At 37.7% G+C, this 24,116-nt stretch overlaps 1 protein-coding gene across 12 annotated transcripts in view; it reads left to right on the top strand.

Annotated features, from left to right (window-relative positions):
* FRMD3 (FERM domain containing 3) overlaps positions 1-24,116 on the top strand; it is a 140,946-nt gene that overhangs the window by 104,932 nt on the left and 11,898 nt on the right. For all 12 annotated transcript variants that reach the window (XM_054055504.1, XM_054055497.1, XM_054055498.1 and 9 more), the window contains 7 exons: positions 5,901-5,988; positions 7,753-7,841; positions 9,882-9,945; positions 10,970-11,058; positions 13,858-13,932; positions 14,509-14,577; positions 17,247-17,368. In XM_054055504.1, coding sequence (XP_053911479.1) covers positions 5,901-5,988; positions 7,753-7,841; positions 9,882-9,945; positions 10,970-11,058; positions 13,858-13,932; positions 14,509-14,577; positions 17,247-17,368 — 596 coding nt within the window. The remainder of the gene's footprint in view (positions 1-5,900; positions 5,989-7,752; positions 7,842-9,881; positions 9,946-10,969; positions 11,059-13,857; positions 13,933-14,508; positions 14,578-17,246; positions 17,369-24,116) is intronic.

Raw genomic sequence — 24,116 nt, forward strand, 5'->3', positions numbered from 1 at the left:
AGATCTCCCTGGAGCCTTCTCTTTGCCAGGCTGAAAAAATGCAACTTTCTCAAGCTGTCTTTATAGGAGAGGTTCTCCAGCCCTTTTATCATTTTTGTGGTCCTTCTCTGGACCTACTCCAACAGTCCTATGTCTTCCTTGTGCTCAGGGCTCCAGAGCTGGTTGCAGTACTCCAGGTGGAGTCTCACCAGAACAGAGCAGAGGGGCAGAATCTCCTCCCTCCACCTTGCTGGTCACCTTTTTTTTTATGCAGCCCAGGACACGGTTGGCCGCCTGGGCTGTGAGCGCACATTGCGGGCTCATGTTCAACTTCTTTTCCATCAGTATCCCCAAGTCCTTCTCTGCAGGGCTACTCTCAATCCCTTCATCCCCCAGCCCGTATTGATACCAAGGGCTGCCCTGACCCAGCTGCAGGACCTTGCTCTTAACCTTGTTTCCTCTCAGGCGGTTCATGTGTGCCCACTTCTCTAGCTTGTCCAGGTCCCTCTGGATGGCATCCTGTCCCTTAGGCATGTCAGCTGCACCACTGAGCCTCTTGTTATCTGCAAACTTGCTGAGGGTGCACTTGATTCCACTGCCTGTGCCTAAGCATTTTTAACTTTCCTCTGCTTCTCTAACTCTTACTGTCTTCCATTTAGTGTACCATCAGTTACTGTGGGTGTTTAGACTGATGTCAGCAGGAGTGCAGGATTTCTTGATCTGCTGATCTGACTCTCCAGCTGTCATGCAGACATGGAGCTGTCAGTGGCGCGTTTGGCAAGCATAACTACAAATGTTACTATCGGAGTATTTTCTGGGAAGCTGTTTTAGAACACTTGGCAAGGGCTGCTAAAAATGCTTCTCTTTGTGGGTGTTAATATAGTTTGATTCAAGATTAAAGCGACTTCTTGCATGCTGTTGAATACATTAAAAAGCACTAAAACTAGATTCCTGTTCAGCAAGTCCAGACTAAGGTGGATCCTGTATTTCATTAAAGAGCTTCTTGTTATTAAAATGACGTATTACTTGCTTTTGTGCATTTAATGCTGGCAGCACATTCATACATGCTTTATATTTAGCTTCTTGGACTACCCTAATCAAATTGGTATCTAATGGCCTCATATAAACAAGGCAAGTCCAATTGTGGAAGGTCATGTGTCCCAAAACTTTCAAGTCACATGACAGAAGAGGTAAGCCACTTTGCCAGGGACTGAAGATCACCTGAGGTTTACATGGAGGAAGGGGGAAGTCTGGAAAAAAAGCAGGACTTGGGCTATGGCAGGTATAGCTGACTGCCAGGCCTAAGGAGCCAGAGTATTTGCAATTCTCTATCACACAATGTGTACCAGCAACTTCAGAGAGCTGGAGAAGAGTGAAGATGTGTAGTAGAAGTTCACAGGCAGGCAGTTGTGACAGCTACTTGGGGTCTTACCTATGTTACAGCCCTGGGCTGCACTGCGCGTCCTTCTCATTTCAGCCTTGACAGTGCTTGCTGGCTCATTTATAGTTTCCCAGTGTAGGCATTCAGATTTGTCCATCAGGCTGTGTATTGGCACGTCACTGCAACTTCAAAATCATCTAATTCTCTCTAATTTAGCAATCTGGTATTAAAATGCCATTATGTTTTGCATAATAGGTGAATAATGTGTTTATTTCAATTCTGCTAGATTTTCCTGCTTTATATTTTTGACTTCATAATTCTTACCAGTTATAATTTGACTGAATTAGAGAGATGGATGGAGTATATATTTCTTAGAAGTTTGAAATAACAGATAATCCTGGTTGCCTCATCCTTTCCCTGAAAAATGATGTGTGTTGCATTCCTCAAAGCTTTGTTCTTCTGAACCAATTTTTTTTACAGAAGTGTACTCAAAAACAATTAAAATTAAGAAACTATACACGTAATTCTGGATGTACTTACTGCAAAATCATAAGACTGAGATGCTTTCTTGTTAGATTAATGTTTGTGCAGCACAGAGAGTATTTCCAGAAGCTTTACAGTGAGGAGCAGCTTTACCTGGGCATTATTGTAATGGAAGATGCAGTTGTGGCAGTCATCTAGAGGAAGTAACTTCACAGACAAAACAGGTGTCTTTTCCCTCCCCTTTTCCCAAAGGTTTATCTGATACAGTGAAAACCTGAAAATAATGTGATTTTTCTTTTAACGGAATTCCAAGAAGTAATCAGTAGGAAGGCTAATCTGCTTGGACTTAAAAAGACAGCTGTTTTTATAGCAACATTGATCATTTTTTAGCTATAGGAAAGATTTATTTTGTGTGTGTGTGTATGTGCCCGTGCTTCCTCCACTCCCCCTCACCTCCTCAACTCCTCAGCGTCCTGGGAAGAGTAATCATAATCATGATCCACAAATATGGTGGTTCTCTCTATCAAACTAGTTGTTGCTTGTCTCATGGTGAGGTTTCGATTCCAGCTCTGCGTATTTAGTTAATTGCTGAATTCAGATATCTTTGTGAATTTCTACAATATAGGGATTTCTTCATCAGGTGTAAGGACCATTTCCTCTGCCCCTCTCCACCTCCCCACCTGTTATCTAACAGGGAGAAGGCTTTATAGGCCAGGTGTGTCTAGACCAAAACGATCATTCTACTGTAATATTTAAAAGACGTGGTTCAGTAGATGTCTCTGTATCATGGGAATAAATATTGAATTAATAATAGGTAAATTGAAACTGCATTTACTCTGTAAATGTACACTGTTGAATATGCTTAAAGCTGACTGCATCACTGCATCAATTTATGAAGTAAAGTTGAAATACAAATACTTAAACACAGATTCAGAGTTACTATCTCAGCCTGATCTCTGAAGGCACACAATTAGTTTGAAATGTTCTAGTAGGAGTTACATAAGTGGCACATGGCATTACGGTGTGCGTGGTGTAAAATTAAACCCATAGGCATTTAATAGACTCAGTAAAAGAGTTAGATTATTGTTTTAAACTGAGTATTCAGGGTTTTTTCATCCTAGAATTCTATCTTAGAAAAAAAATAATTTTGCAGTACAAGTTGATATTTGAGTGTTCTGACGTTTTGTATGTTCTAGCAACATTTCAGCAGTACAGCTGTTTTCCAGGTGGTAAGGTCTCTCTTCATGTGCAGGCTCATTTAAATGCTGACCCCCCCTGCCCGTGGCTTCAGGGGAGTAGGGTAGTGCTGCTGCCTAGGTGTTGTGCAGTGCCTGGCTTCCCTATTCTGGCAAACTGACCCACAACCTACAAGGCCATTTCTTTTACCAATGCCTTCATTTAGTGTTTTTCTTTGAAATTATCACCACCCTTCTGCTATTGTCTCTCATACAGCTGAAACACTTGTAAGTGTAGCAGATCTGTGTTTCAATACCACAGAGCCCTCCTTTGCACCTTCTTCATGACTAAAATTACTAGCAGACAGACTTTATTTAAAAACATCTCTGCTGTCTAACAAAATCTCCCTAGTTTAGAGGAAAATTAAGAACTACTCAAGACATTTAAGACTATAATCATATAGCAATTGAAATCACAATCACCTGTAAAATAAATCCTACAAGGAGCATGCTCTAATGCAGTATTACTATTATATTCTACAGCAAATAACTTTACTTAATGTAGGGATTGGGCAAAAGGATGGACAATAATTATGCCTTCTAATATAAGTAGTAATATGTTAATAGTAGTATCTCACAGCACTTTGCAAGTCAGTAAGAGAATCAGAGAAGATAGACGTAGTGACTTCACTGAGATCATTCAGGAAGCAACAAACCAAGAATGGCATTGAAAATGCTTTTTCTTTGCCACTTTTGCTATATAGCCTGCATTGTATAAAGGAATTAATGCTTAATCCTGTGTTATTTCAACCCTTCATCTACTTTCACTAAGTTTGGCTACTTCAGTATGTAGCCAATATATACCTCAAAGGAAAGGTATGAAGGAGAGGAAATTCTAGGGTGAATTTGTATGGGCAACCAGCAAAACAAGATCATTGCTGTGGCACACCATGGAAGTATTCCCTGTTGAGCTTCCAAGCCTTTGAAATGCTTCAGAGTTGGAGGCCCTGTGGGGAGTAAACAGAGATTGTAGATCCTCTAGCGCATACTTCTCATGAGCCTAAAGGAAAAAAGAGCGTGTTGCAGACTTCTCAGTCTTCTATTTAAGTCTTGGTTTCATTAAAATTCTATTGGCAAGTCACCTAAGGTCAAAAGGAATGAATGGACTGAGAAACCTGACTTTCCTGAGATAACAGTTACAAAACAGTGAAGATGTATTGTCTGAATATTCCCTGTTTTTCAATTAAAACAGGGAGTACTTGAAACACTTGCATAAGTGAGGAAACTCTGTATGTTTTTGTGTAAGGTTGCATGTAGAAACTTAAAGGCTTTTTAACAAAGCCAGGCAAAGGCATATCTAATGTTAAATCAGTGACTGATAAAAAAATGTTAGGAAAATTATAGCAAATAGGATTTGCTATAATTACATTTTTGTTTAGTAAGGAAAATTTCATTGCTAAGTTACAGATGAAAAGCATATTATCAAGGTTTGACTATTAATCCCTTGATAAGGGATGACAGAGGATTTTTTAATTTGATACTGCCTTTGACTCTTCTGCTTTGTGGTATTCTTTTAAGGCTTTGCACAGTAGCCATTTGATTAGCCTGTAATTCGATCAGATCAAACATGTCCCCATCTTCTGCTGTTTTTTTCAAGTATCACAGCTTATTCCACTTGATGTGCACAAAGACAGCATACCTAGTTTCAGAGACTATAGATGAGGAGAGCATGCTAATTAGTTTTTTAATGCAACTCTTTAATAATTATTGCTACTTATAATTTTTTTCCCTTTTGGAAAGCAAGCTAGACATTGGTTAAACTGAACTTTGGGTTGCATACTGAATCTCGTAAGTCAATGCTTGTTGCTTTGTAGCTACTAAGGAATAACAGACTTACAGGGAGATTACTCTGCACCAGTGCATAGAGCAGTTTTTAAATGTCAGTTCCCGAGTGTCATTGGTCACAGCATGGAAGTGGACCCCTACATGCAGGGGTAAGACATACCATGACTATTGCTGTGTTCCTTGAAGAGTTGTCTGTGGCTCAGTTTTTGGATAGTGTTTATGAGGCCTGGCATTCTAGAGGGCCTAAGCACCACTCATTGTCACAAAACCATATTACCTATCAGAATCATGTACTCTACTCATGCAAATTCATAAATAAAAAAATACCGAGAACAGTTCACTGACAAACAGGCATTGTAAATCTGTGCTAGAGCTTATTGGAACAGCAGGAGTTAGAAGAGCAGAAATCAAATAACAAAACTTACTCTAGGACTCAAGTCTTACATACCATGTTTCAGGCTTTAGTGTATATTCATGATTGATTATAGATACACTAAAAATAGGGACATAATGGAAAGGCTGACAGATTCTGAACTATCATGGTGGTAACAGGCACTGCTATAATTAGGCATGCATCTGAGTAGACAGTGTAATATGATTGCTGTGTTTATACCCTGTGCTGGAAGGAATGTTTGTTAATCTGCACAATCCTTTTAAATGAGTTAGGGAGCAAGACTTTGTGGAAAAAAAGGATGCTGATGTTTATTTCCTATTCCAGCTGATATCCATGTGTAACAAGAAACAACAAAGACTTACAGGATATTGGATAAGTCTGGTTAACTGTATGACATACTGTTACCTCAAAATTGAAAGAAACTGATCAGAATTCCTTGATAACATCAGGCACTGTACAATCCAGCAGGAGAAAACATGTAAAAAGTTTTCTATCTTCATATTATGAACAGAACATGGTTGAAATAGTTCGCTGAGTAAAAGCTTTTCTTTCCTCCTTTTTTAGGCATTTAAACTCTTCAGTTAAAAGCTTTTTCTCCTATTTTCTTTTTTCTGTCAAACTAATGTTTGTTTTGTAATTTCAGAGGTCAGAGCCCAGCTGTTGCTGAATTTAACTTGCTCCTGAAAGCATATTCTTTGGAAACTTATGGTGTGGATCCTCATCCTTGTAAGGTAACGGGGATATTTTTTGCTAATATTTAATTAAATGATATTTTTACTAACATTTAGTAAAATGCCATAATTGAATTGCTTTAGCTCTGCTTCTTTATCCAAGCACAAATAGGAGTAATTTATAAGAGAACTTGCCCTGGAACTGCATACTGCACTTAAGTCTTGGAAGAACATTGACTAGTTGACATTTCTACATCGGTCAAAGGAAAAGTCTCTCCAGAGAAAACAAAACTTCGTAAGAGAATGTAGTACAGTGTCATGACAAAAAAAAATGTTGACTATACTTAATAATTTCTTTGCTTTTAGTGCAAAGGTTTCTTTAAATACTCCAGGCGTGGAACATTTTGTGTTTGCCAAGATTTCCAGGATTCGGCATTATTCTGTACAGAAGATGCAACAAACATTCCTTGACAGCTTAGTTTTTCAAACATCATCAGAATATGGAAAACTCAGTAAGAACTACAAACCAGATGTGCAGAGGGGTGAACTGGATATGCATATGCATATTCCTCTACTTCGCTGTTTTGTGGTTCTCTATAAGAAGGTGATTTTAGTTAGGGATTCTTATTATCCCTTACACATGCTTTTTCATTTACTTGGTTTTATCTGCATAATCTGCACTGTTTGCTTTTAGTCTTGCTTCGTAATTTTAACTGCTGCTTTTACTTTGGCTTGTATACTGTCTCATTGGGCGGAACAGCAGTCCTGCTGAGTTAGCTACGTCAGATTTCACATATACTTTGCAGGAATGGTTCTCCTGTGTAAAATGCATGTTCTCGTTAGGAGCTCATTCAAGTCAGCAACTTGGGAAACTTCAGTTCAAAACTATACTGTAGATTTTCAAAGGGGTGTACCAGAGACTTATGTTTGCACTTAGGACAGAGTCAAAACTCTCTCGGAATTTCCTTTCTTGTGCAGTGGGGCCTACAGTATAGGGGCACGCAAGGGTTCACCACCCATGCTTCTGGAAAATTTTTCAGCCTTCTGGAAGTAAACTGTGAAGAAAGGTGCTCCCCTGGCTCTTTACAGCATACTTCTTTCAGTACTGTAGCTGCTACTCCAGAAGCATCACTGTTTCTGTTCCCCTTTATTTCATTTGTGGAACATATGGCAGAATAAAGGTGACTAACTTTAGCAAGGTGATTGTCTGGGACTTGGGATAGATAGGAAATCCAGTTAATAAGAACTACACCTGAATCATTGCTAAAAACCTTTAAGCCAGAACTTGTGTTTTGGAATTAAAGAAAATAAAAATTATCTTTCATGTTTGAAAGGCAAGTATCACCATATGTTCTAGCTTATACTCGAGTGTACTTGCTTATCGTAGTAAATGCTGTCTGTCAGCAGTACTTCCAACACAACATCTTGTAGAGGAACAACATATTCTGAAGTCTTAAAAAGTGTCAGTGTTGAAGCAGATATGAATCCCTGTTTTGTAGTTAGTCAGCACATTAACAATAGGACATACACAGAAGTATATTTCCAACAAAATTCGCAAGTGTACCCAAGAATTCCCTGTATCATCATCTACAGGTAGACAGAAACAAAGAGGATGCTGTTACTCAGTTAAATGCCTAGAAATAAATAAAGCCTCTATTTCTAAGAGTAGTCTTTGTTCTTGAGAAGTGTACAATTTGAAGGCAAAATTTATTTCAAAAAGGAAAACAAAATAGGTGTAATCTACAGTAGGGTAACAATCTATTCTATAGGTAAAAAACACCTCATTGGATGAGGGGAAAATTAATTTCTTTTTTCTCTTTCAAGGACTCAACGGGGACAACTACATTTTTAGGATTCACAGCTGCAGGATTTGTAGTTTTCCAGGGGAATAAAAGAATTCATTTGTTAAAGTGGTAAGCATGTGGAGTAGATTAATATGCAAGACGCTTTTCTCCTATGCATTCCCTTCTTTCTACTACCTTTACCCGCATTTGTTGTCTTAAGGTGAACCACATGAATATTCCTTGTATCGCCCAATCATGTTTGTTTAAAAAGATCTTAGGTGAGAAGTGGAATAATAATAATTTGGTCTCATTCTTCTTCCAGTGAAAATTATTCCACAGGGTGTATTAGTCAACATAACGCACAAATGCTAGAACTGAGTAAGTTAATTTTTTAACTATCCTGTAAATCACGACTGAGGCTTATTGGCAGATATGTCTGGAAGAATTTACAAGAGTCTACCTGCATTTTTATTTTAATCTTAGAAGTGTTGCTATTTCCTCTTTTAATTAGCCTCAATTTAAAAGCAGGTACAGCCACTACAGTCTTTAAGGATTCAGCGTTTTCATTACTTTTATTTGCCTTAATTGGGCAGCTACAGCCGTAGTTGAGTGAGAGGTAAAACTGATTTCCTGCAGGTGGTGTAACAGCAGTTGACTATGCCCTCAGCAGTGTGATGCAGAACGAGCAGTCGTGCTCAGACGTTGAAAAATCTCATTTTAGCCCTGCTGCTAAACGGATGCCAGCATCAGCTACTTAGATGTGGCTGCACAACCTCACTGCTCTCAGCCTGTCTTGTGGAAAGAAGATGAGCAGGAGGTGAAGAAATGGTGACATGTTTTTTTGTGTAGAGAAAACTCCCTAATAGCTGACTAACCTGAAATTCTCAGGGGTGTAACGTCGGTATAGTCCTGCTTGTCTGATTCAGTTCCTGGTGGAGTTCTGAGTTATGTCTGTCAAATACCATGCGTTTGTGATCCTGGATTTGTACTGTAGTTTCTCTAGGGTTAATTTCAAGTAGCCCTAGTCACAGTGCTTTGGCGGTTTGTGCTTTTGGCATAAAGACAGTGTAACTGTAATGTCAGTCCATGGCACAGGGAGAAGACCACAGCACTTGCCAAGTGTGTATCCACTATACTGTGGGAAATGAGTTTTGCAGCACTTAGATTTTACTTAAGCATAACTTAAGGTTACTTAAGGATAATGTGTGCTTTTGGAAATCTATGTATTCATTTAATCCATTGGCATGTAAATCAGATAATAAATGAAATGGTGGTAGAAGAAAATCATTAAACTGTCTCAGTGTTATGTTGGCTGTCAGAAGGCCGATCTGGTAAGATTTATCTGAATGTCATGTACTGTTGCTTTTATTTCTGAGGTCTAGAAGTGAGTGCTAGTAGCTTTAACTGGTATTCGCAGAAATTTGCACTCCACTGCATTCACATTTCCTTTTCAATGGAAATCTAAAATTTTTAGAGAAGTTTACGAAAAACTACAGTAACAAAATTTCCATTACAATTTAAGCAAAGGCATTGTATTGCCTTAATATGGTGCACAGCTTTTCCATATGTAGATTGTGCTTTCAGCATTGGTTAAATTAAATTTTACTTAGATTTGAAACTCACAAGGCCCCAGTAATAAATACTGTCAAAAAATTTCTTTTTCTTCTTGTTGCGTTCTATCTGTAAGTAGTCAGTTACTGCGAGGTGTGATAGGAAAACACAAATAAAGGAGGATAGAGATAAGATGGTGCTGATAAAAAGTGCCTGAATCTAGAAAGGTGTATGCCTTCTTATGCAACATATGCAGGCTAAGACTATCATCTTTTCCTCGATGCAATTACATTAGATGTTCCAAAACTTTAAGATATAAGAGGAATTAAAAAATTTGTAATCCATAAAATGTAAACATAGGCTTCTGCCTACTTCGTTTTCCAGCAGCAAAAGTTAGTTCTTTGAGGGTGTAAAGGTGAAGGACTGTAAAAGAAATATTTTAGGCTTACATCCTCTACCCTAGAGAAAATAAGAATATTAATAGATTTTTATGCCAGAAGCTGTAAGATTTCTGTTGAGGCTCTGTCATTTGACAGCCTGCTTGACTTTGGGAATCAGCATGCAAATTTCTTCTCTGCAGATGTTTTTTCTATACTTAAATGATTTTTCTCTTTCTAGGTGTGATGTCTATAAACTGAAATTTGAAGGGAAGACTTTTTACGTGTTTGGAGCTCAGAAAGAGGTGAAGTTTAGTATTTTTACAGAACTTCTATATTAGATTTAGAGCCAATTAAAACATAACATAATTTTTAAACTAAACAAAATTCTGAACAACCAGAAATTGTACTTAATATTCTAAAATATAGACTATATGTGAGTGTGAATATTGCTGTTGTCTAAAGAATGTCTATTTTGCAAAGGCTGGAGACATTTCTCACTTAATGTACATGCAGTATTCTGTTGATTGCTCATGGTTTTGGTTGTCTCTGTAGTCGAATTTTAGTGGATTTTAAAGCCCTAATGCTGTATCAGCCTGCCTACAAAGCACGAGTAACAACTAGATATGACTGAAAATTCAAGTGGGTATTTGATACCTGGATCAATGTGAGGTATTTTTGACTAGTTGCCATCACCTCTTCAAATGTTGGTTAGCTAAACAAACTGGAGTCTGTCTTAGATTGTTAGGAGTCCTGTCAGTGGGCTCTTGCCATTGAAATCGTAGAGATTTTTGACTACAGCATGCTGTAATCAGTTCCTCTGCTAGGGCAGTGTGATTTAGCCCAAGATGTTGGCTTTGGATATGGCTAGGCGAGGAATAGAAAACAGAGGAAGGACATAATGACAGAGGTATCAGGGATTGTTTGTGTGATTGCAAATGTGATTTGACGGTAGGATTTGACGGTAGGGAACAACGAGAAGTGGATGATAAGTAGTACAGCAACTGTGCAGTGTAGAATATGGAACACAGAGACTTCACTCCTTTGATTTTTGTCTGAATACAATTGGTACGGATTTATTCTACAAGCCACTTGTATGTATGCTTTTCTTTGCCCCCTCCAAGGATCCTTCTTCATTCCTGCAACAGTTGCCTGGGTGTTTTAAAAATCAGCTATGTTGTATGGTTTTAAATCTGTGGATAAACCATAGATTGAGGCTACACCAGCAAACGTGATCTTTAGTGTATCTGGTTGATAGTACAGCTACTTCAGTCTTAGAGAATTCAACATTTTCATTACTTTTATTTGCTTTCTTTTCCATGCACCTAGAAAAAGGCTATGCTGTCATTCCATACCTCTACACCAGCAGCCTGCAAGCACCTTTGGAAATGTGGGGTGGAGAACCAGGCTTTTTACAAGTATGTAAATGTGAAGTCAATATCCATACTAAAAGTAAAAAAAAAAAAAAAGTGTATGTAAGTAGAAGATTGTTCAATGCGAAATGTTCCATTTCACTAACAGAGTTCAGAATACAAACAGAAAACATGGATGTTAATGGGGTATATTATTTCATTCCAAGCCAGTATTATGAATTATTTAAAAGTTGAATGAGACAAGAGGGTTTTGCCAATGAATAATTACACTTTTTTCCAGCACATTTTTTTTTGCCACTCTGTAGTGTAACATTGGATGGACACAGAATTGCACGTGTAACTGGGAATATAGTCATTAGTCTTAGCCCTGCTGTTGGAACACCTTGAGAATGAATGAAACAATCTGTTATGCTTGATTCTCTGGGTTTTTTTCTGTGGGTGGGTAGTGTTCTCCAACTTGAGATCCAAGGTTTAGTAAGAGTTGTATGAAAAAAAAAATCTCTGAAATGTTTTTTTTCAAAAAAAGTCTTAGATACATTTTGAAAGATGCCAGCCATCTTGTTTAAAAAAAATGCCTGTAAATCAACAAGAAAAGAGAAGTATCTTCCTTCCTGTTCCCTAAAAGAGAACCTGAAAATAATTCCTCCTTAAAAAGCTCTTGCATATTCTTTCTGCCCTGCAAACTTATTGACACCTCCGTTTAGGCAGGTATCTTTTATTCTTGCTACTTAGTCTCTACTTACAGCATCTTGCATATTTTATTAAAACTATTGTTTCTGTGTTAGAGCATAACAACACCAGGGAGCTGCTCTAAGGGTAAATAATAACTAACTAGGAAGAACATGACTTCTGACATGTATGTAAATGGCATGCTTTATTTTAGAGAAGATTCTTTCTTTTGTTTCAACACTGATACAGCAATATATTGTTACAATCTATTACATTGATATATACAATGAAGAAACAAGAAATATGAGCTGACACAAAATAGTTATTAATTCTCTATTTTAACATCTACTGTGTTTGGAACTGAATTAATAAAAAGATTAGCAGGAAGCATTTTCCACTGGCAGTACATGTAAGTAACAAAATAGTGCATGATGTTCAAATGGTTTTATTTTATGTTACTATAAATAAATACAGAGAACAATTCTTACCTAAATGAAAGAAATTAGTGCCTGAAGTAAAGACGTCTGACTCATAGAAATATAATCTCTCTGCATTTATTGTTTAATAGTTGTAATATTAACTGTCACAAATATACAATTGTGATGGTTTTGCTCTTGACTAGGTGCCAAATGCCCACCCGGATGCACTCTCACTCCCTCTCTTCAACAGGTCAAGAGGAGAAATTAAGATTTAAAAACCTCATAGGTTGGGATAAAGACTGGAAGCTTACTTACCAATTACTGTCAGGAGCTAAACAGACTTGACTTGGGGAAGGTTAATTTAACTTGTTTCTCACTTTCTTGCTTACTCCAAAATGGCAATAAGGACGAAATTAAAACCACCCCTCTCTATTTCTTCCCAGGCTTAATATCACTCCTTCATTCCTGACTTCTCTATGTCCTTCAGGACACTACTGTGGGGTTATTTCTTTAGCATGGTTGCTTAAAATAATGCTTGCCTGTTTCAACTTTGATCAGTCTTAAAAGAAGACTGCTTTAGTAAAATGAAGATTGATAGTGATATTCAATGAAGCCTGCCTAATAGACTGGAAAATAGTATGTGGAGCGCATAAAAATAACAACACTCCTCCAAATAAGAAACCGAAGCCAAAGCATCCTGTAAATAAAGGCTTAGGATAATAGTTTGGAAACAGCAAAAATTTTCTTACATTTCAGAGAAACTGAGCTGTATAGTGAGCTGTACGGTGTTGACCGTTAGCTACTTAACAGCATTAGATAAATCCTGTCTGTTTATGTTCTGCGTGATACCAACAAAATATTCTGCTTAGATTAGAACAGACATAGCCAGGTTGTTTAAGTAATTCATGATAATGACACTTTCCCAAAATTAGATTTGGTCCTCTCTTCTGCTTAGGAGAATTTGAGACTTTGATTTTAAGATAAGGTCATCATCTCTTGGCATGTCTTGAAAAACAGAGCTTTAGTCCTGTTTCAACCCAGGCTCGGGGTTGACTGTTGCTATTATTTGTAAGTAGATATTAATCACAGGAGATGGTCTACTAGGGTCTGGGAATGAGAGACTCAATAGGAAATAAGTTTGCCATTTTGAAGGCAGGGAACATCAAGGAGGTGGCATGTCTGAGATAAACCTCCATGAACTTAGTGGTAAAAGACTATGCTAAAAGGTTGCTGTATACTTCATGATGAGAGAGAAGCAGTAAGATGTGATGTGGGCTACTAAGAAGTGGACTGCATAAAAACATTGAAAATGCAGCTACTTTTGGAAACAAAGTTTTAGCACTTCTTTATTATTTTGTTGCTTTACTAGTGGGAAAGTGGAAATAGTCATATCTTCCCACATACAAGGTAGCGGTAGGGCAAACTTGTCGTAGGGGCCTTTGGTGTACCATAGTCTTCCTTTCATCCTGTGAATGAAAGTTCCTAGATGTGCAGTAAATGTTGGCATTTAATATTCTTGCTTTCCAGTCCAGGTAATTACTTGGTTTATGTTAAGTCACTCTGTGATTTCTGAATTATTTTATGTATGCTTTATATTATAATTTGTATAAAGGCATTAAAAAAAATTTGGAAAGCTCAATTATTGAATATTACTTTATTATATAAAAATAACCAAGCTTGTAGCTGGTATTGTTCATTTTCAGTTACCAGGTTCCTTCTGTGTCGGAAATGTCAGTCTCTGTTCTTTCTCTTCAAGGTATGCAAAATCCAGTCAGATCAAGACCATGTCCAGCAGCAAGATATTTTTTAAAGGCAGTAGATTTCGATATAGGTGGGTGTTTGTGGTTTGTTTTTCACGGTAAACCATTCCAGAAAGTAAGAGAAAGTAACGGCAATTACTTATGGCAAACTGAGGGCTTTTCCTTCTTGAGGACCTGTTCAGAACTTAATCTAGGTCAGAATTTGAAAGATTTGCTGTTGTCTCAGTGTCACTTACAAAACAAACTGGAGGATTCATGCAGTCCTCTGTCAAAGAGCAGTTTCACCAGAACGGGGCTCCACTTTTGGTGTAGTTTCTGTAAGAACAAGGACATGTGGCTTGTGTATAGGTTGTATGGCTCCTATAACTGGACCACTCTGGACCAAAGGTGCATTAGTAGGATCGTCCAGTCTCCCTCCTAGTGTTCTACAACTAGAGATTGCTTTTTCTTCAGTAGTATTGCAGGCAAGTGGTCAGCAGGATTTTTAACCTAGGGCATTATATATCCACTACATGGGATTTTTTTTTTTTTTTTGCCTTTTCCTTTTCTTCTTTTGAATGTAATTTAATTATTCATGTTTGTATAGTGCTTGGCGTGTAATGAGCTCATCTTGGTATTTTGAATATTTATTTCATGTTTTAATGCAGCGGGAAAGTAGCCAAAGAAGTTGTGGAGGCAAGCTCTAAAATCCAGAGGGAACCTCCAGAAGTTCACAGGTATGTCCTGACATTCGATATTAAAGTTTAAGGACTGAGGAGGATTATTGTTCTCTACAGAGAAATTATCTTTCCTTTACTCTGAGATGTCATGTCTGCCATTCTGAGCTTCCACAATGAGATATACAAGCCTTGGGAAATATGTGTCACCACTGTTACAGAATTCTGACAAGAACATATTGTCTTCTACACAAGGGAAACTTTTTCTATGCTACTTTTAAGCTAGGTTTAATCTATCAGTTTGATAAGTAGTTATATTATTTTCTGTGTTATGATATAGACTACTATTACACGTTCCTGACAGAAAAATACATTCTCATTTCATTCCTAGTTCTTGCCTGGTTTTGAAAGATTCTATTTTGTGTATGTATATGTGTATATTTAAAGGTATACTTAACAGGTATTTCCATAACACAGTCAAATTAAGAAGGAAGACATTCATCCAGTAAAGACAAAAAAGATCAGAGAATCTTTTCTTCAAAGACAGAAGATTTGGCTTGTTAGAAATAAGCAGCTTGACTATGCAAGCAAACTAACACTTTCTAGTCATTATCATTCATTGTAGTGACAGCAAAAACTGGTAAGTACCTAATTAAAGTCCTTCGGAAGAGAAGAAAATATTGGCAATAAATACTTGTAAATATATTGTCCAGACCTACTGGGTAATCAATACTGAGGCCATGTTTTTGTACATGCTTTTGCAGATTATATTTACAAATGGAGTAAGTTATGGTCTAGAACATGTTATCTGAGAACATCAAAGGCAGGATATAGGTCCTTTTTGAGGCAGGATAAGTTACTTGAGCACATAAATGCATTTTAAATGAAAATAGTTATTCACATAAGGAAATACCTTATTAACTCTATTCCATAGCATGAGTTTCTTCCATTGCCTAGGAGAAGATTTTCACATAAAATTATTTTATCTTATATTTTACTTTTCTTTGCTTACAGTATTTAAAGTACTTAGAACTCTTAGTGTACATGAAGAAACAGATCAGAGGGATATAAGTTTGTAGAGCAATGTCATACAGATTTAGCACCCATAAGTAGTATTGTATATTTTTTATTATTAACCTTCTTAAAATGCTTCAGATTTTTAGAAAGACTGAGAAAAAAAATCTAATGATATCAAGTGGTTTTATAATGCAGGTTTTGAAATGGGATACAGAGGTAGATAGCTCGTCCTTCTAATAGCACACGTAGGCAAAAAGCACAGAAACTTTTCAACTCCAAAAAGAAACAAGTTATTGTGTGAAAGAGGATCTGGGGACACGAAATGGTATGTTTTCAGATGCAAAACATTTAGAAGAAGTTGTATGATTAAAGGTTAATAAAAATATACATATATGCATATACATATATGTTTTCTCCCTCTGGGCCCTCTCCCTCAAAGTCAATTCAGTGGTACCATGGCTGCATTGAGAAAGAAACATACAGTTGTGAGGAGGATACTGTTCAATATCTTTGTGTTTAGATATGACACTTAAAGCACTACACGCTGAAAATCTGTTGGAGTGCATAGTCATGCAGCATTAATGCAGTGCCAAGTTAAACTAAGTGGTTAATACAGACTGCATACAGAATGCAAGCGAGGATATAAGTAGCTTTGGGCATACGTTAAAGAGCAAGGAATCAGGGCAATAGAGTAAGAAAGCAGGCCTTTTTATCTCCACAGAATATTAATGTAATTTAATGTAGGATATCTGTGTCCTGAGTTAACCTACACCCTCAGCAACACATAGTCTCTTCAGTTGCTGTTGGTGCTTTGTTCAGTTCTTTTAATCTATGTGGAATTGCAAGTTAATCTTTGTGCAAACTTGGAATGCATTTTGTGAAACTTCAGCACTGTACTTAGTATATTATTTGAAGTCAAGTAGAATAATCTCTTTCATCTTTGCTTTTGTCAAAAGTAAATATTTTATAATGTAATGGTTCAGATTTGTTGCAGAGCCTTTGCTTCAGGTCTGTACCATGTAAGTCCTAGATAGCCTGTTCTGAAGAGGCATTTTATTTTCTCATTAATATGATTTTAGGCTAATGAGTCTTATGATTGAAGTGAATCAACAACATTCCTCAAACTTTCCTGAGCAAGTTCAACACCTGCTGCCAGGAAAGTCTGTTAGAGCCAAACAAGACAAGAAAGAAAACCAGCCTGAGCACCTGGAGGCATAGTGTAGAGGCACTGTCTGGAGTGCATCAGAATAACAGCACTGTGTATCTGTTAACTGAAGGGATACAGTTGTCCCTGCTTTAATCTGCAGTGCTCAGACTGTAACCTATATTCTTTACCCAGTCCAATGCAATCGAACAACATCAGGAAAAATTATTTGTATCCTCTCTACCTTCTCCTTCTTTGAAGCCAAATACTCACATCTGCTGTGCAGTGTGGAGAGAAGCAACGTGCCGAAATCATGCACGACATGTCAAGGAGTCAGGCTGCATAGAGGGAAGTAAACCAGCACAGAATTGTCTCTTACAGTTCATATGTTGAAAGGTTTATATCTGCTGAGGGTGCAGCTGAGCTGAACGCAGCACTCAGTGTGCAGAGCTTGCTATTATAGCTTAAGGCATATTATAATCTATGCAAAACAATTCTGACATGAGACTTATTGAACTGCAAGTGTTCCTTAGCGAATAAACTGACCCTGTTTTCCCTGTTCTTTTAGAACCAGCATTACTCAGAGTCGCAGCTCTCCCTCCTTGAACAAGCAACTCATAATCAACATGGAACCTCTGCAGCCCCTCCTTCCTTCTCCTTGTGAGGAGGAAGAGGTCCCTTTAGATGAAGGTGAGTTACATATCTGATCCCTGCCAAATACTACCAGTATTTATTAAAAAGTATGTAGAAAAGGGTGTGTTACTGACTCGAGGTATGGAAAAAATGTAATAATTTCCGTTAGGACATATCATACTGGGAAATAATTACTGGCTAAAGGAACAGCTCACAAGCTTCATGTGAGATATATTGTGAGAGAAGTTAAACTTTCTGTTCCAAAAATCTTTTTCTCAGGTGCTTGGTTGAAGGGAACATGACTGGAAATAAATAATTCAACGTAACACCATTTTACTAAATAGTAACTGTAGCTACTCAGCAGTGAAAACCGACAGTTGAGTGCTAGGCATGTTGTTTTTCTTTCCTTTCTTCCCTTACTTCCATTTACTTTTAAATTTATTTCTTTCTGTTCTAAGCTCTGTGCTAATTTAATTCCATTGACAAAACGGGACATTATTTGATGGTCACCTAGAAAAGAGTCTTTGCTAATTTAATCCTGCTGAAAAAAGGTTATGTTATTAGAAGATCAGTTTGAATGCATTTTATAGAATAAGGTTTTCCATGTATTTCTTTATTGTGTTTCCATGTGTTTGTATATTTTAAAAACTATGTTCAACACATAGAGATGCAGTCATTGTGAAGACTGGTGTGAAAATCAACCAGTTTAAATAAGGATAACTGCAATCTTCTTTATAAAAGAGGAAGCCAACCAACCAAAACCTAACAGCGGTTCTTTCTTGAGATATTGTGAGCTAGTTGTTTCAGAAGCTGGGAAATATGACCTTTGCTGTTGTTTTGTTGTGGTCATGTAATGGGAAACAGAAAACAGCTGAGCAAGTACGTTCATTTTCACGGGAGTATTTCCTAATTTCATTTTATGGGAGTCATATAGAATCATAGAATCTTGTTTTGTTCATTCTTCAGAGTTTCAACACTGTATGCAATAAGAATATGGTGAATGAGATAGTCTGTGTACTTAGCTTATTATAATGAGTAGTAGTAGCTGCATGACTTGTAGTTAATTTTAACAATTACTTGTTTATGTCTGCTGTGAAATACTTCTGTCTGAGAATTCACTTTCTGGCAGCCAGGTACCAAGCACTGTGTTCCTGCTAGGCATTTGCCACCAGTGCAGGGTAACAATGCCTTGCTGCCTGTGAGACTGCTGTGCCACACTTACAACTCTAAGCAATAAAATTAATATTAGAAACTGCTCACTTAGCATTTTTATATGCTCACCAGAGAGGGCTGTTTTCAATGTTTGTATTACATAAGCTTGAAAGTCATATTTTCTTTTAGTCAGACAGATTGTTGTTACTACAGTCTAATAGAAATATTTGCTGGTGGGCTTCCTCTAGAATATGTTATGCATAGTTAAATACCACCAGCTGCTAAGTTAACAGCATTAGCTCTTTCACAGTATTTTCCTGCAGTGAATTTGGCTATATTATCATACTGCAGCTTGAACTGATCTCACAGCACTCTGACACTAATGCTGGCTCGCTTCCCCACATGCACTCAATCCGCTTCTGTGGATTTCTGTCTTCTCCCTTGCACCAGCAGTAATCACCCCAGAGCGAACTGGGAGGAATTAAAAAAAATAACCAAACCAAAACTGCAAAAAAAAAAACCCAAACCAACCAACAACCCCCTAACTGTACAGTGTCCCACTACTTAGTGGCTCAGCCTTTAAGTGGCTTACCAGAAAGGGTCGGACATGATTCTGGGCCAGGGCAAGGGCAGGAGCAGCAGGGTGGGAGTGGGAAGGCAGCTAGCCCTGAAACAGACTCAACAGAACTGGGAAACTACTTTAGGTATGCTACACATGTCTAACCGTCTTGGCACCTCTCTAAACATCTGTGCCTGCGGTGGGGATCGACACTGTGGACTACTTTCCAAAAAGCTTGGAGATTGAGAGCACACATCAGCCCTGCCTTGGCCAGATGTCTCTGCGGTGTGTGAGTTGGCTAGTGCAGCTTCCAGGACCTGCAATTGTATTTCTGCAAGGTATGTGGACAGATACTCCAGCTGCTGCACCATGCTGTGTAGATAGGCCCAAGCAACTTATTAGCAAAGCTGGCTATAATGTTGTCAGAGATGCAGACCTTGGGCAGGCTCAGGATAGTACATAGCTGCGTCTTTTAACTGAGCAAAACTTACTTCAGCTGAGCAAAAATTACTTGTTCTTCATTTTAAATTGGCTTTATATGTTATGAACAAAAGACATGGCCAAAAATATGGTGGCCTCAGTGTCTTCAGTGAATACTGCTTCCTGAAACTTCTGGAGAGATGAACTCTGAGCTGGCAGACCCTGGATGCTATGAAAGTGAACTAAGAGAAACTGCAAGGTGAGAGAGATTTTCTGCCAATTACTTGATAGGTGCTAGGGGACAAAGCTATCAGAGATGGTAGTAGCAGAGTCTGCAGGAGATTTTGAGCAGCGCCAGCCTGTCATGTTGTCCTTAGGATAATCCTTTCAGATAGAAAATAAACATGAGGCAATCAACTACTGAAAAACAACTAAGCCCTAGCTATTCCCCCTATGAAATTCCAGTTTATGAATCTGCTCTGGCTATGACGCTGAAGTGAAGCTGTCCTCCAGAAAAGCCCAGATTGCTCAGTGGTTTTGCAGACATGTAAGAAAGTGCATGGTCACTAAATGTGGTCATAAATGACCACTGTTTGTGGGAAGAAAGATACTGGATGCTTATGATGTCACTGTAAGATGTACTTTACCAGATGGCACTTACATAAGAGGATTTGCAAACAAGCAATGACATTTTGGTTTTTATTAGAATGGCAGGCAAACATATCCTGAATTAGACTACTGGTATCTCATTCTTCAAGAGGCTAGTCTTTAGTCTGCATTTTGAGGCTGTATACAGGTGTCCAATTACTAATTTAAGTATTCAGATGTGAATTGTTATTCTTACTTAAATGTGCTTTTTTCCTGCTTTAAATTACAGTTATCTAAGTGACTTACTGGTGACTTGGCCACCAGTCAATACATATTTTATCAAATTGAAAACTAATCTCAAGTCTTCATGCCTTAGGTTTTGCAAGTGATCTCTCAATGCTTAGCTTATGCTACTTCAGATTTTTCAGGTTTTCACATTCCATGTCACTGACTCGTGTTTTGCACTAATGTCCCTTCGATCTCAGGAGGAAGGGATAGGTATGGTAGTGTAAAGATGCAACAATAAAATTACTATTGTGCATAGAAGGTTATCACATGGAGTTGAATTTCAAATATATGCTTGGAGAGAACAATTCTACCTTTAGAACCTAAAAGACGTTCTTCAAAAGTCACCTAGCTACAAGTGTTTTAAGTGTATCCAAATATGTGATTGCAAAATTCATCTTTGTCACAGATGGCCAAGTTAGGTCCGTCTGAATGGTCCTTTCCATGATCCTTCTTCCCTGTGCAGTTGAACATATATTTCTTTTGGTATCACTATAGGAATTTTGTGGCTGTCTTCTTTCATCATCTGATTTGGTGAGACAGATTATTGCCTGTCCTGATCACTTGGGAGTTATTTTGCAGGTGGTAGATCATTGTCTTTGGGTGTCCCAGCACGAGGCACTATCAAGACTTTAAGTATTTCAGAAGTCTAACTTAAGCAGGAAGAAAGGGTCAAAATCACACCTCTGAGTCACAGAATATTAATGTGGTTTTGACAAAGTCATGAGAGCTTCCTCTAAGTCACTTGATCCTTGTGTACTCAGGTTTCATGAATTATTTTACTGATGGCATTGACTTTTTTCCTTTGGAGCAATCAAAGTGAAAGTAGCATGCTTCAGTCATTCTGTTGGTTGATTTACCTTGTCCTGTGTTTTAGAAAAGAGAGAACTGATGACATGAACTCATTCATTCTTTTTGAAACCCATCTTCCTCAATTTTGTATTTCACAGAGAGTACCACACTTTTTAGATGCCCTCATAGAGCTTTTAAGATTTTTTTCTTAATTAAGGAAATGTTATTCCTGTGCATCTGAATTATATATGGAGAACTCTTACCCTTTTTGTAACTTGTCTGTCACTCAAGTATTGCATTAATGGCAATTAATTGGCATGAACCATGTCTTTACTTTATAATGCAGAGTCTTTCTTGCATCTTACAAGCACGTATGTGAATGATCACCCATCAGCTACTACCAGTCTAGTTGTCTGTGTATGTGAGTTCTTATCTGTGTAATCTTTGGTTGTACAGCAGAGAGGTATGGAGCTTGTGTGGGTACAGCATAGTCAACAATACATGAAAAACTGGCCACTTCTGAATAGCATAAATAGAAGCGTAAATAAATACTAAAAATATGCTAGTAAAAGATGAAATAATGTTAGATGTATGTTCACACATTATGTTTGTACAGCAAGAACACTATAACAGGTGATCTAATCTACTTTTTGTCCTGGGAACAGCTCAGTGTTGTTATATTTAATTTTTATTGGAAAGAAACATACTGGTTTAGTGCTGTTTCTCTAGGTAGAACTAATCAACATTCCTATTTTTGAAGCCATACCTGCTGTATATGAGAGAAAAATAATCTTAATACGTTAGATAGAGAGAATCTTGAAACATCTTGTGTAATATAGCATCAAACAGCTTTTCCCGGTGAAATTAGCAGAAGCAGTACTTGTGTTAGCTGATTGTACCTGGTGTATGGGTGTATGTGATAACAGAAATTGTTATATGTAGGAGTTAAACTGGATTTTTTAGTGGCTTTTCTAAATAAAATATCTTATATTAGAAAACCTATCTAAAATATTTTAGAATCCTGTGGTCTGCAGAGATAATTAATTTCCGCTAATATTCCCTTAAACTTAGTAAAGGCGAAAGTGAGCAGCTGTAGGTCAGGTTGTATGTAATGGAATTCTCTTCTATTGTTTTTGCACTTTTTAATGTTGATATTGTTCTCTCATTTATGGAATAAGGTCTGGTCATCTTAAGTTTCTTCTTCTACTGTGCGCCTTGTCTTGCAAGTTTCTAGGAGTTTCCCGAAGTGTGTTCTGGCCTCAGGAGATCTTAACATCAATGTGTGCATCATTATGTTCATGTTCAACGAACTATTTGGATTTGTAGCCCTCCAACCTTGTAATTCAGCCCTACAAGGCCTGGAAACAACTTTTTTTACAAACAAGCCTTTTACTTCAAGCTAGCAATACCTAATGCTAACAACAATTAGTTCTGACGACTTTCCTTTGTAACTTATTTACAAAGTCTCATATTTCGAGGTGTTTACCATGCCATGTGTCTACAAAATAAGATAACTACTTTTGTAGTAAACAAAGCAACATCGCCCCTGTCACCATAATAAGGTACCTCTAAAATCTGAAGTCAGGTGATATATTTCCTTGTCACAAATATATTAAAATTGTTGTGCTTGAATAGAAGTTTCCTGGCCCCTGTTTTTGCTGGCTGGAGAAGGATACTAGTTTTGAAGAGTGTTTTATTAGTTTTAATTTTCTGGTTTTGGGAGAGCATTGATTTTGCTTTCGTAGACCATACTGTCTGTTTTTAAGAAAAGTTACAGAACCTTCTGCTGTTTTCTGCCTCTTCCGCAATGGGGCATGAATGCCAAGGGTCTCTGCCACAGTTTCTACCCATCATTAGCCTTTCAGCTATGTAATATCTGGAGTGGCAATTTAAGAATGAGGAGAATAATAAGAGCTGCAAAACAAATTAGTTACTGAGAATGGACTCGTTACCTTGCTGGCGCTGTTCTACACACAGAGAGCCCTAGACAGCTACGTAGGAGAGAAGAAGGCTCTGTCTGTAAAATCTTTGCTATAAAACATCTTCCAACCATTATAGAGGACATGCTTCTAACGTTAGGTTATGCAAAGTCATCTTTCACTGAGGAGGCAGAGCCTGCTCCTTATTTGATGAGAGTTAGTAGCAGAGACAGGGTTGCATACTCAGCTGCAAGATTTCAACATGATTCTCCTATACTTTTATACATACATACATACATATACATTGTTTATGAGCAGTGACTTGAATTCTCACAGTCATTTCTCTTTTCATTTCTCTTTTGCATGAGTATGGTCCCATAAACCATAAATGACATACAAATTCATTGACTTGCATGTTCTCCTGTTGGAATTCATTCACAAGCTTGCCCAGATGACGGTTGTGTCCTCTATTAGGCTTTCCATTGTGTGTTGAACATAATGGTGATTAGACTTTTTTAAGAACTAGTGCTTTGCAGTTTTTGTAGCTGTGTACACAGAGAAGATTCAACCCTTTTTAGTGAGATTTCAAGGATTCTATTTTGGTAGCTACAAAAGTCACGAGAATTGAAATTAGAAAAGCAGACAGAATCTTACTTTTGAAGTGGTGACAAAATAAGGATAGAAAGTGAAGAAGCACTTCATCTTTCCTCAGACACACAAGGAAGTACTTGCAGAAAGAAAAGGGAGAGGTTTTTGCCCTGGAGGAAGGAGTAAGAAGGAGCACTGCTAGGTGTTCATACTCTCTGGGCCAGGCAAGGGAAAGGACCCACTATAAATATGCTTTCCAAAATCTCCATTGAAGCAGATGTCTGTCATGAGAGAAGTCACTTGTAAAATACACATTTGCAAGACTCTCTCCCCTGGACTCTTTTTCTACTATGTATTTGTGTGCACATCTTTAGTTTTACAGTAAAGAGAGGACAAGGAGTTCAGATAATGAAGACTCAGATGGCAAAGTATGTTATAAACATTAAAGGTAGGTATTCTAGGAAGAGAGAGACTACCTCCCCCGTAATACACTCCTTCCAGT

This window comes from Cuculus canorus, chromosome Z, assembly GCF_017976375.1.
Source record: "Cuculus canorus isolate bCucCan1 chromosome Z, bCucCan1.pri, whole genome shotgun sequence".
Classification (NCBI taxonomy): domain Eukaryota; kingdom Metazoa; phylum Chordata; class Aves; order Cuculiformes; family Cuculidae; genus Cuculus; species Cuculus canorus.